At 41.0% G+C, this 16,130-nt stretch overlaps 1 protein-coding gene and 1 pseudogene across 1 annotated transcript; both read right to left on the reverse strand.

Moving 5' to 3' along the window:
• Nucleotides 1-195: 195 nt before the first annotated feature.
• LOC133730982 (probable metal-nicotianamine transporter YSL7) lies at nucleotides 196-2,319 on the reverse strand. The gene has a single exon (XM_062158468.1). It carries the CDS (start codon nucleotides 2,317-2,319, stop codon nucleotides 196-198), a length of 2,124 nt encoding a protein of 707 aa, XP_062014452.1.
• A 1,734-nt stretch (nucleotides 2,320-4,053) lies between these two features.
• Nucleotides 4,054-6,370, reverse strand: LOC133730983 (uncharacterized; annotated as a pseudogene).
• Between the last annotated feature and the right edge of the window lie 9,760 nt (nucleotides 6,371-16,130).

Here is a 16,130-nt window from a genome sequence, read left to right on the forward strand (position 1 = left end):
ATCAATAAATTGAAAAAAGAAATAACGAAGAAAAATAAATTGAAAAATAACAAATTAATTGTTTCATTATCAATACAAAAGATGTTACATCTTAAATTGTAGACAAGCTGGCTAAAACTATTTTTTTTTTTTTTTTGGCAAGAAAGTTAAAACTAAGTAATTAATTAGTTCAAAACTAAAAACCACTATAGTAGACTACTTAGGTCCTGATGAAGATAAAAAGGAATCAACTCTATCATTGTCTGAGTAAGAGAGGAACTTCATGCATATTGGTGCTTTGACATTGGCAAGAGATAGGATCGCAGCTGGAACACCCCACATAGACTCGCCACAAATGAGACCAGATGCAACCGCCGGTGCTAAATCCTCAGCCTGTTGTTTGTTCCATAACTTCCAGCCGAAAAGGATCAAGCTTCCTATGCACATGTCAATCACGAAGTAGGAGCCGAGATAGAACGGGACTGCCATGGCCATTGCATTTGGAACAAATCTGTACATCTTGTACTTGGTCTCGTAACGCTTCAAAAGCTCGGTTACTACGTTAATGGCAATGGCAAATGCGAAAAAGGAGACTGCAAGTGCAACGCAGTGTTTGGGGAGTGAGCCAAAGCCCTCCACTCCGAGGAGTGCTATTCCACGGTACATTAGGCCATAGGGTGCAGGATACGAGCCCGTTGGATCGCCAACTCGGTAAGCTTTGTAGAAGAACCAGAATGTCAAAGGCGACATGACACACCCCATGGCTGTCCCGAAAACTTGGCTAACGAACATGGATCGAGGAGACGCGAGAGTTAGATATCCAGTCTTGAAGTCTTGCATGAGATCCGAGGCTGTTGAGACAATGCTCATCATTACACCACATGAAGCGAGGCCAGCAATGACACCACCTTTTTCAGGGCCAACACAAGCACTGAAGATCAGGATTGCGATTTTGCCGTAGTTGGAAGCGAGGGACCAATCTGTGAGGCCGCAGCCATAGGCATTGCAGAAGGCCAGAACAGGAGCGATGACGTAAGCTGCCACAACATAATACCATTTTAGTTGGTGAAACACGAATGGAAGGACAATAGTCGATATGGCTGCAAGAGCAACGTAGCCACAGACAGCAAACCGGCGCGGAATTTGGTCTTTCAAGAAGTACTCAGTTCTTCGTTGCTCGTCGTAGTTTTCACTCAGTTCAGTTTCTGATGAGCGCAATCCAGCATCCATATTGGTTAATGGTAGAGGTGGCGGCGATGACAACTCTACTTTCTTTTCTTCTGGTTTATTGCTGAACCGACTTTTGATGATAATGAAAACCGCATAACCAGCATGGTACATAACATGGTATAGACCATCACCAAGGATCATTGCTATGGAAATAAAGACCCTGTAACCTTGGATTCCATGAAGACTACTCGCAGAAAGATGAGCACCATACCAGATACCTTTCTTTTGTTCAATCAAAGGCCACATGATTCCCCATGATATCACAGCTCCAACGAGCATGGATACGTTCACCATGTAAGAGGTGATCATTCCACAACCAATATATGTGGTTGAGAAGTCGAAGTAAAACCTCTGCTTGTAGGCTTTGAGACCGAAAATTGGAAAGCTAGCAAACCCACAGCCATCCGAAGCCGCGAAAAACCACTGAAAAAAGGACCACGCAAAGCTGCCGCAGCAGCTCTTGAACAGAACAGCAACCTGTCTCGCTGCCTTCTTGGCTCCTTTGGGGGTGTGGAAGCTGTTGATGAGGTGCGCCGTTGCTGTTCCACTTGGGTACGTTAGTTTTCTATCAATGATCATCATCTTTCTCAAGGGTATCATTGAAAACAGCCCAACGAAGCTGACTGTGAAGAGATATCCTGTCATCCACGGAATCGAAAGCCTCTTGATGTTGATTAGAGTGTTGCCTGCATCTCCCTGAGCAGCTACTAGAGGGCTCATCCCTAGTAAATAACTCCCCATGCCGCTGCTAAAGGCTATCCCAGACGAGGCCACAACACAGGTTTGAATCACTGTGTTTTCTTGACGAGTGAAAGGCTGCTTCAACAGACCTAACTTGTCAAGTAAGGCAGTGTATCCTTTCATGATTGCGAATCCCAGCAGCCCCGCCGCGACATTTAGAGATGGTATTACACCAGTGGTGAGATTGAGCTTGCACACGATGAAGTTGAAGATGATGCTAAGAAAAAAACTTGTGACCATAGACCTCACAGTTATTTGCTTGTGCCATGGCAGCACCTCCGTGTCTCTGAATGCCTTTTCGGTCGAGTCATTCTGAGCCTGAACCATTTGTGTTCCAGCCTGATCATTGTCGAAATCGTCAGTCTTCATGATAATTGTATCGTCTTTCTCTCTTCTTGTTGGATGTGAGATTTTCAGATTTTGTGGTTATGCTGTGAAGAGGCCTTGTATTTATAATAGTAGTATCTGACTGCATTCAGCAAGGATTTGGAGTCCTGGTCAGAGTAAGAGTAGAAGTAGGTTTGATAGAAACCTTTTCTTTTTGTTGCTAGCAGATTTTGAAACCTCATTTGGATTTAAAACCAAATCCAGGTAGGATAAGGTTCACTCTTGTCAGTAAGTGAAACAGTGGTTAAGTTACACTCCATATTCTCTTGTCAGTAAAAGTAGGCTCCGGACAGAATTTGAATAACAATGGGAAAAGAAATATGTACCTGTTCAATTAGGAAAAAGCAAGAGGAGTTAACCTTTCGATATCAGCTCCCACAAAGTGAAGATTTGTATGTACATTCTCATAACCGCAGTCAATATGAACAACACCGCTGATCTCAGTAGTACCTTCGGCAGCCAATGAACTAATATCGATGACATTCCATCTCTAAGATCAATTGCAGCAAGACAGGAAATGGACAAGACTGAGACAGCAGAACAAAAAGTCTTTAGCATGCACCATCGAATATTAGTTCCAATTGAAAATATAAAAAAGAAGATAAAACAAAAACAAAAACAAAGCAAAAAAACAAAAACAAAAACCAAAACCATAACAAAATCAGAGTCATAAGTGGGACCCTGTAGACCAAGAATACAGAGGACTAGAAAGAAGTGCCTTGCTCATTGTACTCTTTTAATACTATCAAAAAATGTTTCTAGGAGAAAAGCTGGATGCAGTAAAAATAAGTTAGTACAAGACTTGACAATATAGCTGGTATAACACCTTAATGCAACTTAGATGTGTTTATTGTATGTATGTAAGCATGTACACGCGTAAAAACATGTAACAAATGCATACTAAAGAATTTCACGATGCAGATGCATGAGGCCTCTGAGTGTTGTATTGACTTCACAACGCGGTTAATACAATCAACAGCCCTCAATGATTCACGGCTGCTTCAAGCAATTGAGAATTGAATCTGCATATATAATACACATGCCGATGCCGATGCAGATACACAATATATCATATACCATGACATGAGATGGTAAATTACAGATTCCTCTACAGGACTTGAACCATTTCATGTTTTTTTTTTTTTTGGTAAAGAAAAAAAAAACTTCTAGCGGGGCCATTGGAGATGGAGATCTGTAGGAAACCCACGAAACAGACCTCTCTTAACCTCAAAATCTCGCAGATTCTCACCACAGAATTCGGAAACTGTAGAAACTTGCAGTATAATCAGGTCAATTACGGAAAGAGGCAAACAAAATGGGAACAAAACTATTTTAAGAAGTTCAACATACTTCCAAGGGTATCATGAGATCATTGCCAGAGTTTGCAACCAGCGGCCAAGAGTTTTTGTATCAGACAGGACACTAGGGAAAGAATGACTGGTGAAATTGAGCACACGAATGAGTAATAGCTGCAGCAATCATTAATTTTGTCTGCTTGAATACGATGGGTGCTTGCTTCCTGCTCTTTCTACTCAGGTCCAGTTTTACTCAGAAATTGAGCAACATCAACTAACTTTGGTTCCTGGGGTGAAATTTGGGGAAACAAAAACGTCAATTCATATGATCCATTAGAAAACAAACCATAATAGTTAAACATGTCCATTGGCATCACAATCAGAATTTAAAACTTGGGTGACATTCACTTATTGTACTCTGCTATTCAAGTTGGAAACTTCCCACAACTAATCCTCTTCCATTTGCCGCATGTGCATGGACTTTTCCATCACAATATGTCCCAGAAATTTTATTTGATTTACTCCTCCCACTATTCATATACCATGTAAATAGTTGGTACCAATACAAGTTCCCAGAAATTTTATTTCATTTACTCCTCCCACCATTCATATACCATGTAAATAGTTGGTACCAATACAAGTTGGTTACCAAAGTTTAATTTTGAAAATAAAGAAAACAGGTGATTGAATCATATAGAATAACAGATTCACTAACACACCAGAACTGATAGCTGAGATTAGAAACTGAGTTTTTTACCTCTGTAACTAATTCACAGTAATATAACAATATGAATTTTCTATTATTATAGCTGTAACCTGAGAATGCATTGTATTCCCTTCTTCAGACATAACTATATACAAGACTACAATCAGGCAAATCAATTCACATGTACAATTACCAAAAATTGGTCTCCTTCTTAATGAGTGATCTTGTAATATAAAAGAGATCAATTCAAAACACATAACGCTACATCATGTTAAATTGAAGGGAGTGCCACTCCTGCACAGTAATGCAGGAGTGCGATAGTGTATAAAATGATTTTTTTGAGGAAAAATAAATAAATAAATTAATAAAAACAAAGCCATATACCAAAAAGTTAGCACTTAAAAAGTAAGCATTTTACCCAAGAGTATTGAACTTTCAAGTAGAATGAGTATATATATACTAGCAAGCATCTAGACGTTTCATAGATCCAGTATTGAAACGCTAGTAAGAACAAACTAGATTAGTGAAAAATTTAGTTACATTTCCAAGCACTACACAAGAAGCTACTGACCAAAAATGAAAGTTGAAAATAACTGAATGGTGAATACTTGATATTTAAGATCTGAAGGATGGTTAACAAAGAGATGTATCCGTGTGCGTGGTAAATAAAAAACAAAATGAAAAATTTTGGTTCAGGAGAGGGTATGTTATTATCTTAGCATGCACACTCTCAGTCATTTTGCTGATCAATAAACATTATAGCTTCAAGGGAAAATGACATGTTTAGTATGATAAAATTTGTAGACTACCCATGTAAATTAAAAACAAAGAAAAGAAAAGAAAAAAGAAACCGCCGGTCCAATCCTCCATTGTTTACTGATTCATCAAATGAGAAACAAGACTGTAGAGCATGGCAAAATCACAAACTATAAACTACATACATCACAATAGTGTGAACAACAACTGATCACAGTTATCACCCATTATTAGTAGGAGTAGGTAAATTCTAACTGCGCTATAGTTCTACAAAATTCAGTTAGAAAGTGGCAAGACACACATATCATACTACTCTTACTCCAAATCTTCCATTAGAATCTGTAAACCAAAATAGTCCATCTAGAACCACGCGTGACAGTAGCACAAGATTTGCAACACAATCAAAATCTGTAACAATTCAAGTACACCAGTTTATGTTTATCATATAGTGACCATACAACCTCTGCACATTACCCATTATGCTTACTCCAATGCCAATCATATCAAAATGTCAGCATTTCTATAGAACTGGCAGTTGCATCAAACCATTGCACAATTCCGAAATTGGCTAAAGCAGAGAGTTTTCAAGACCCTTACTTCGACTCCACAACAGCACCAAGAGCTTGAAGACCCCAAATGTAAAGGTCCACCGGTCTGGAAGCCCAATATCACAGCCACCGGGTGATGCAACCACAGCGTCATCGAGGACGAAAAACCCACCTCGAATCTTCCGAATCTCATCAGAAATAGGCTCAACCGATGTAATCCCATCAATGTTAACCATGATTTCGTTGTCAAAGACTTGAGCTTTAGCACCCAGGGAGGCTAAGACAGAAGGCATTGTGCGATTATCGAACAAGTTGTGAATGATGAAGTGACTGATCGAGCAGCAAAGGGTCCCAGCGAGAATGGGTAAAGCTGAGTTTTTGGAGCCACTGGTATGGATACATGGCCGGATTGGAAGGGCCAGTGATGATGAGCTTTGGCTAAGGGGTCGGAGTTTGGGTGGGTTTAGGAGGGAGTGGAGCACGGTTACGCTTTGGGGTTTTGGAGATGTTGAAAGGTTGAAGAGAGGCAAGGTGGCCGTTAATTTGACTATAGGATATTCTTCTAGATTTCTTTACCTTACGTTGGCGGGAATATAGAACCGGAAAAACCTGTAGATCTTTTGCTATGCCCTTGAAACCCTCTTCTTCATGATAAAAGATTGAAAATAGAAATACAACTGGAAAATGGACTACTGATGAAACCTGGATTTACCGTCACTCATACTCATCTATTTGTAGCGAGACTATATCACAGGCCTCATTACTTAGAGTTCCAACTCTCAAAGAGAAACTAATTGATATATCTTGCAGAGAGAAACATAAAAAAAACTGTAAGTAAGTTCTTGATTCTATCCAATGGATATCCATGAGGATGGTAATGAAATATTACATGACAAGCATCATCTTCTTCCGGGCTACAGGTTCTGCCCCTTGGAGGAGGAACTAATCCTCCGCTATCTATGTCCCAAGGTCAAAGGAGAAGAGGTACCCGGTGAAGACTATTTGATTTTCAACTCCAATTTGTACGGTGAACAAGAGCCTTGGGACATATGGGACATGTACAAAGAAAGACGAAAGAACGACTTGAGGTTCAACAAAGATCTCTACTTCTTCACTCAACGAAAGAAGATGACTGTGAATGCCTCCCGGAAGGGCCGATCTATCGGAAGCGGCACCTGGAAAGGGGGGGACGCTGCCAAGAACGTATACGCAAGTGGCATTGTTGTAGGTTACAGGAAAAGATTTACTTATGAGAAAAAGGGGTCCGAGCAACATGGCAGATGGATCATGCTCGAGTTCGAACTTGATCACTCGCAAGTAGGCATGCTTGACGAACAAGTAAGTTGATTTCTACGTTGATGATTTGTGTTTTCACTTCTTTCTTTTGGTTTGTTAACATACTAATTGTGACCTGTCTTGTGAACATTACTCCACCCGATCCACGTACCCACATATTATTTTCTTTAAACATGCTCCTTTACCATAACACCAAGTCCCTAACTAGCTATATATAACAGTAGAGAACAAAAAAATAATGGGAGGAAGAAAGAGATCGAGTTTCTAAAACATGAACATGTTTGTGTTTTCTTGTAAGAAAGCTTAAAGAAGAGTTGTTCTTTAGAAAGAATATCAGTATACCAGCATGCTCCTCCCAACAACCCTAATTAACAGCCCACAAAAGAAAATTCAAGTTACTATAAATGGCTCGGAGTAGATGAGGACGCTGTACTTCGGATTTGACAGTAACATATCTTTAATACATTCAAATGTCAAGTATATGTGTTTTCTATTCAAATATTAAAAATGTTAAGTATATGTGTTTAATATATGGAACGAGATGATTCTAATTATTTTGGAGTAGGTTCTTGAGGGTAAAACTATGGTATGTTAACATTTCTCATACATCAACTATTTTGACCATTTTAAGGACTCATGTTACCATTTTGGGAACTAATATTACTATTTTGAGGACTCATACGGTAAATTAAGAAAATTTACCACTTTAAGAACTCATGTTACCACTTTGAGGACTAATATTACTATTTTGAGGACTCATGTGGTAACTAAAAAAATTTACCACTTTAAGGACTCATGTTACCACTTTGAGGACTAATATTACTATTTTGATGACTCATTTTACCACTTTTAAGGCAATTGTATGCATGTCATATGTTAACACATTGTAGAATTTTCCGGTTCTTGAAGCCTTGTAAATCCTTTTTCTTAATTTATTTTCACGGGATTTCGGATTATAAAGGTACTAATATATATATTTATCTCATACAGGAGGCACAAAAATATGTTCTATGCATACTTAGGAAAAATGAGGGATCCAAAGAGAAAAGAAAACGGGTTGATGATGATGACCGGGAGAAGCTTGCAACCAGAGATGATGTCCCCGATGATTGTCCAGCGCTGGATGGATATAAGAATGTGAAACAAGAGGAATCCGAAATTAAACAAGGAGAGGAAGATCAACTTATGCATGCAACCGGAGACGATGTCCGCGATGCTGGTCCATCATTATCTTCTGAACTGCAAGGGGAAGAAAACTGTTGGGTGCAATACCTGAGCCCTATACTATTAGTTCACGATTGCAATGTGCTGCCACCAAATGCAGATGCCTTGCAGTGGGAAGGCGAAAATTATTTGGGTAAACAATCCTCTGTGCCAGGCTTCGAGGACAATGTGCAACCATATCTAGTAGCTGATCATGAAATGCAAAGGAGAGCGGAAAATTGGGGAAAGCAATGCCTAGAACATAGACCATTGGTGCCACCATTTACAGCTGATTGCGAAATAATGATCGACATGCTAGGGGCAGAGAATTATTTGTCGAAACAGTGCCCTGTGCAATGCATCTACTGTGACTATGACGTACAACCATTTGCAGCAGCTAACGAACTGAGTAATATCTACATGTTGGGGGAAGAGCATCCTGTACCAAGAGTAGCTGAACAAGAGGGTAGTAGCTTGAAAGAGAAACAAAATGCAAGCATGGTCAGTACTTCAACTGATCATCAGCCTGACATGGTTGCCTCGAAAAGTACTTCAACTGATCATCATCGAGCTGATGATCCTATTGGAAGCAACGATGTTGATGAAGGGTTGGCTGCAGGTACTCATGGTTTCAAATATAACCCTTGGATACTATCTTTTGCAGAGGAGCTGCTACGTGGGGTTCGATCAAAATCTAAGGTATGACTGTATGAGTAGTATTGCAAGTAGAAAAGAGTCCCCGGGCATGCAGCAAGTAATTAAGTCCTACTGATCGATCTGCTACATTAAAAATCATTAATGACGTGTAACTTAGTATTAATGCTGGATTCTAGTTATGTTCAAGTTAATTACGTACAAACGGGTGCAAATGATCCTTGTTTTGGTGAATCATGGTGATTGACGAGCTGGTTTTGAAAGCTAAATCAATTAAAGTACTAGAATTCCATGTATGTGTAAAAGAATAGATGAAGTTATTAAAGGAATTAGGAAGTTTCAATGCTTCTGGAGGCCGGGGTTCAAAGACTTGTCAAATTGGATTTTATAAAATTGATATCTAGGACTATGTAGTATATGGATTTCATTTTTGAAGTGTCGGTGGATCTGGAATTTCGTATTCAAATCAATATGCACTTATAAACACTTGTATTTTTACAGCCTTTTATCTTCTATGTTTAGTCCGTTTAACTTTAGAGAATTTATTTATAACGAATGAAAATGAGATGAAAAGAAATATAAGTCGTGAAAGTATCATAGTTTAAAATAATTATTCCTATTCTCGTTTTGATGCTTGGATTCGCACAGCCGTTAAGTGTAATGTTGTTAAACTGGAAATTCATCTTTTTCAACTTGATCAGTGTGGCTACCACCCTTACATTGATATATCCTGCCTACTACAACTCTTCTGCATTCCGGCGATTGCTTTTTAAGTTGCCTAGAAGCCTTTACAACTGCAGCACATTGGTTTCTTTAGAACTGATCCTGGCATCAGTTATCACCATTAAACCTACCTCAAATTGTTTCCCAAGACTCAAGTTCCCCAAGGTTTACATATGCTGTCCTATTGATAAGTCGATGGACAAGCTGGTTTCTTGTTGCCCTGTCCTTGAAGATCTGATTGTAGATGGAGGTCTTGAGCTTGTTTCAAGTTTCACTATTAATATCTCTGCACGGAAACTAAAAACACTAGAAATAAGGTTTAACTACTACAATCCTGACAACCGTGTGTGCAACATTCTTGTTAATGTTACTGCTCCAAACCTTGAAAATGTCCATCTCAAGGACAACAGTATGGCAATCTATTCTCTAAAGACTGCAAAACTCCTATGCGAAGCCAAGATTGACTTGGGAGAGTTCCGATTTGAGTGGATTAACTATGATGTTGACCCTGCTGATCATCTACAGAGGATTTCGCAGACATTCTTAATGTTAGATTTCTGTCACTTTCACCTCCATTTATGAGGGTAAGTATGTTCAAACCTGTTCCCTCCGAGGGTTGTAGCTTATTCATATGCTGGAACTTATCAATGGAAATGCTAACAAGGTTTATATATAATGACTAGATGTTTAATTTTTTTTCTGCGTTTTTTTGTATTGACTTGTACCTTATTGCTTGTGAAGGATCCCAACAAGGTACTTCGACATAATCTGCAGCCCTTTAATAATTTGAAATACTTGGAGCTGTTTCTTCATGGCTGCTGCTCTTGGAAAATACTGACAATGTTGCTCAAGATGTCGCCCAATCTGGAACAGCTTTTCTTGCAAAATGTAAGTGTATTTTGATTCTTGCTCCTTGAAAGAAAGAAGATTGGCTAAAATGATATTGCATTGATACATTGTCGATTACATACAGATTACATATAGAGGGTACAAACCTATATTCACAAGGTAACTAATCTCACTGATCCTATAATCAAGCTATAATAAAGGAGTACAAAAACTAATGGATATCTACAGATCATACTACCATCATACAGAGGATATTTAGGATTACTTTCCTAACAAGGTTGATTTCCTAACACTCCCCCTCAAGTTGGAGAGTGAATGTCTCTAACTCCCAACTTGCCAACCATAGGAATTAATGAAGATTTCCTTTCCCAAAGGTTTGGTGAAAACGTCTGCCAATTGATGTGTCGAACCCACAAACTTCGTGACAACAGATCCATCTTGTATCTTATCTCTTATATAGTGACAGTCCATTTCAATGTGTCGAGTCCGCTCATGAAAGACGGGATTTGCTGCAATGTGCAGCGCTGCTTTATTATCACAATATAGAAGGGCTGGTTCTTGATGCAATACTCCCAAATCCTTGAGAAGATATCGAAGCCATGTGAGTTCACAACAAGCACAGTCATTGCTCGATATTCTGCTTCAGCTGAAGAGAGGGAAATAGTTTTCTGTCGCTTTGATCTCCATGAAACCAATGAGGGACCAAGAAAGACACAATAACCTGAGGTGGATCTCCTAGTAATTGGACAACCTGCCCAATCAGAATCACAGAAAGCACGCAGTCTAAAATCACTCTTAGAAGAAAAGAACAATCCTTGACCTGGTGCCTTCTTAATATACCGGACAACACGCAAAGCTGCTTCCATATGTAGCTTTCGTGGCTGATGCATGAACCTGCTTAGTACATGAACCGAATATGTAATGTCTGGTCTTGAAACTGTAAGATATATTAATCACCCAACAAGTCTTCTGTAACGAGCTGGATCTTTTAGCAAGTCACTTTTGTCAGACAACTTTAAACCTCTTTCCATAGGACTGTCAGCAGGGGCTGCGCCTATTAACCCTGCATCCTTGACAATTTCTAATGCATATTTACGTTGAGAGATAAAGATCCCATTGCTAGAGGTTGAAACCTCAATACCAAGAAAATATTTCAAGTCTCCTAGATCTTTAATACGGAAATGGGAATGGAGGAAATTCTTGAGTGCAGCAATACTCACTGGATCATTTCCGGTAATTAAAATATCATCAACATAAATTAGGAGAGCAGTAAAGGACTTGCCATGTTTCTTGGTGAACAAAGAGTAGTCAGCTCTTGATTGTACATATCCGGCAGACTGAATAGCCTCTGAGAATTTTGCAAACCACTGACGGGACGCCTGCTTTAGGCCATACAACGACTTGTGGAGTCGGCAGACTAAGTGTTCCTCCCCCTGTCGCCGAAGCCCTGGCGGAGGAGACATATAGATTTCTTCCTCAAGATCGCCGTGCAAGAAAGCATTGTTGACGTCCAACTGGTGAAGAGACCAGCCACGAGCTGCTGCCAAAGCAAGGAGACATCGAACAGAGATAATCTTGGCAGTGGGAGAAAAAGTGTCTTGATAATCAACACCCTCCATCTGTGTAAATCCTTTGGCAACTAAGCGAGCTTTGTATAGCTCGACGGAACCATCAGCTCGATGTTTAATTTTATAAACCCATCGACAATCAATTGGGGTCTTACCAATCGGAAGAGAAGTGAGAGTCCAGGTTCCGTTGTCGTGGAGAGCTTGCAATTCAGACTTCATCGCCGCTTGCCATGCCGGATGGGAGACAGCCTCGGAATAGGAACGTGGCTCGGTGGTGTGACTGATTTGAGCAAGGAAAGATTGGTGTGCAGGCTTACATCGGTGATACGAAACATAATTGCAGAGGGGGTACCGGGTGCCGGTGGTTGGACCTGGAAACAATGAGGATGACTGATCGGAGCGGGGAAGCGTGACCTGTGAGACGATATAATCCTGGAATTTGACCGGAGGAGCTGTGGTCCGGCTGGAGCGACGAAGGGGCTCGGGCACGGTCACTGGTGGGTCGGGCATGGGTAGGTCGGCGACGGGTGGCTCGGGCACGGTCACGGGAAGGGTTGCTGGTGGAGGAGCAACTGTGTTGGAATCGAGCGGTGGAGAAGGGGACGCCTGGAGATCGGAAGGCGATGAGTGGGTGAGTGGGTCTGGAGGTGCTGGGGTTGTGGGACGGCGAGCATAAGTACCAAGGGGTGGAGGAGGAGAGGATGGTGGCGCGAGGTCAAAGCTGTGGGTAGGAGAAGGGATGACGTGTTCTGGGGCGATGGACTGGGAAGAAGAGGAGGAAGACGTGGCTGGGAGATCGGATGGTGGCGCCGGAGAGAGTGTCGGCGATGATGATGCTGGTACGGGTTGGTCTGGTATGGGGTCAATCTCAGAAATTGCAGGTGGTGTGATGGCTGGAAGATGGGATGGGGTCGAAGGAGGAAGGGAATTATCTGAGATGGGAGAGTCAACGTTGGGAATAGACTCAATGTTAGGGCTGTGAGAAGGAGTTGGGTCAGGGATTGAAGTTGGAATTGGGCCTGAAGTGGTCCCCAAAGTAGGGAAAACTGGATTGGGCTTAACAGAGGCATAAGGAAAAATGTTTTCGTGAAAGATGACGTCTCGACTAGTAAAGATTCGTCGAGTCGATAGATCAAACAATTTGTAAGCTTTTTGCCCAACAGGATAACCAATGAAGATGCACTTGATGGAACGAGGAGAAAATTTATGGACAACACGAGGATTTGTAGCGTAAGCTAAACAACCAATGGTCCGAAGGTGAGAAAAATAAGGGATTTTTTTGTAAAGGAGTTCAAAAGGAGTTTGAAAAGAAAGAAGAGGAGTTGGAAGACGATTGATGATATGAATGGCAGAAAGAACACACTCTCCCCAAAATTGTGTAGGGAGTTGAGCATGAAATTTCAAAGCCCGTGCAACTTGCAAAATGTGACGATGTTTGCGTTCCACTACCCCATTTTGTTGAGGCGTGTAAACACAGGAATGTTGGAAAATAACACCATTATCCTTGAAGAAAGATTGGAGTGAGAGAAATTCAGCACCATTGTCACTTCGAAAAGTCTTAATATGTGATGAAAATTGAGTAGACACATAGCGAAAAAAATGCTTCAAAAGTGATTGTGTTTCACTTTTGTGTCTCATCAAGAATATCCAAGTAAAACGAGTATAATCATCAACGATAGTTAAAAAGTAATGAGCACCAGAAAGAGAAGGGTGTTTATATCGACCCCAAATATCACAATGGATTAAATCAAACGGTTTTTCAGATGAAATGGAACTAACACCAAATGGCAAGCGATGTTGCTTAGCCAAAGGACAAATAGGGCAAGCATCGATAGGCTGAACTGAAAGATTTAAGAAGTTCTTAGCAATGAATTTGAACGAGGAATGAGAAACATGACCTAAACGGCTATGCCAGAGATTGGTAGAGGAGGTTGTGAGGTTGCAGGCTGGTAGATGGTTTGGTGATGAATAGGAATGGGTCAAGGTTTTCTTCGTTGCCAATGCTACCAAGTAGTATAATCCATCACGCTGCTTACCCAAACCAATCATCCTCTTTGTAGCCAGATCCTGCAAAACACACCAATATGGGAAAAATGTCACTGAACAATTCAAGCCCCTTGTTAGACGACTGACCGATAACAGATCAACTTTGAATGTAGGCACACACAATACATCACGCAGATAATACACAGAATTCAGAGGCAATGATCCTTTTGCAACAATATTAGTCTTCTCTCCGCTAGGTAATAACACAGGAGGTAATGAACAATTTTTACTCTTATGAGAAAATAATTTAGGAGATGAAGAGATGTGATCCGTCGCCCCGCTGTCAATGATCCAGCTGCGGGAAGCGATCTTAGATAAACCTGGTTTAGTGGTAGCTGAATGTGATTGAGGACTAAAAGAATCATAAGATACTTTGTGATTCAAAATAGCCAAAATTTGTTGAAGTTGTTGCTCGGAGAGAGGACTGCAACCGGAGGAACCGTTTTGCCGATTAGATTGGTTTGGTCGATTATGTTGGTTGAACACTATTACCAAAGCCGGATGATCAGAATGATCAATGAAAAATGATCTGACATTTTGATTTCCCATGGAAATGAGATCAAGGATTGTTGTACGAGATATAGAGTACAACGTAATGAGAAGAAAATTCGTTGCACGAAAGATAAGGTGCAGCGGCTATGGAATCAGGATTTTAGTCCTGCTTTGATACCATGAAAGAAAGAAGATTGGCTAAAATGATATTGCATTGATACATTGTCGATTACATACAGATTACATATAGAGGGTACAAACCTATATTCACAAGGTAACTAATCTCACTGATCCTATAATCAAGCTATAATAAAGGAGTACAAAAACTAATGGGGTTTTTTACTTCAACAGTGTCTGAACTCTTCGAGGACTTTTAAAATGATACCTGAACTTTCAAAGTTGTCAATGTGATACCTGGACTCAAGTTTTCTTATCAACGGCATACCTGCATCCAAATTTCGTTACGGCTCCGTTAAATATGAGCACGTGACGCTCATGTGACTGGAGTTTGAAGGATAAAATTGTCATTTGACTCTAACTTATTATTAAAAATAAAATAAAAAGAAAATTTGAAATTCTTCTCAGCCTCTCCTCCTCCAACAAAAAAATAAAAATAAAAAAATCTAAACGGAGGAGAGACTCTCCTCCTCCTCGACTACACGAAGAAGATGATGACGAATCATCAAGCTCTCAGCCCCACCTCCTCCATCACCGCCACCACCCAAACCCTAGATGACTACTCCTCCTCCGACTACACCACCATATCCCCGGAATCAACCTAAACCCGATGATTGGATATTATCTTCGGCGAGGCTGCTCATCCTTTTGGTATCGAACTCCTGAAACAACCGGCCACAATCAGCGTCAATGGCTCGTCATTCTAACTGCAACCTCCGCCCTCCTCCTCCTCGCTCTCATGGCCCTAACCATAACCCACGCCAAGTACTCCTCCTCCGCCGGCCCCGACTTCCCCTACGACCACCACCGATTCCCTAATCCCGACCAGTATTTTGTCAACAGCGACGACGAGAACTATGGTCTAGGGCTCCGGAGACTCCCGAGATTCGCTACCTGATTACCGGTTCTAAAGGTGACGGCCCTCAGCTGAAGCGGCTGCTTCAGGCGGCGTACCACTCGAGAAATTACTACTTGCTCCACCTCGATCTGGAAGCTTCCGACGCCGAGAGGCTCGAGCTCGCCAAGTAAGTCAAGTCGGAGAGTGTGATGAACGCGTTTCGGAAGGCGATGGTGGTTGGAACCGCGGATTTGGTGACCGAATTCTGATTTCTGGAGAAGCTCAAAGCCGGAAGAGTCGTCCGGATTCAAAGATTGGGAATCGGAAATCGGGGATTTTGGGAACGAGTTTGATTTTGATTTCAAATTTTGATCGAATCGGTAGAAACCGTCCAAGATGGATTCCGAGTTCTGGACCTCCCGCCTCGCCACCGCGAAACTCCAGTACACGTTGCAGCACCATCACCAAACCTGCATCTCCGATTAAATTAGTTAGGTTCCCTTAGATCAGCTGGAGATCAAACTTGGGCTTCTTGGGTTTGAGGCCAGGTTCTCACCAGAACCTGCAGGGTGAGGTCTTGATGATTCAGATTGGGAGGAAGAAGAAGTCGAAAATGAAGAAGAAGAAAGAAAGGCAAAAAAA

Source organism: Rosa rugosa, chromosome 2 (genome assembly GCF_958449725.1).
Source record: "Rosa rugosa chromosome 2, drRosRugo1.1, whole genome shotgun sequence".
Taxonomy (NCBI): domain Eukaryota; kingdom Viridiplantae; phylum Streptophyta; class Magnoliopsida; order Rosales; family Rosaceae; genus Rosa; species Rosa rugosa.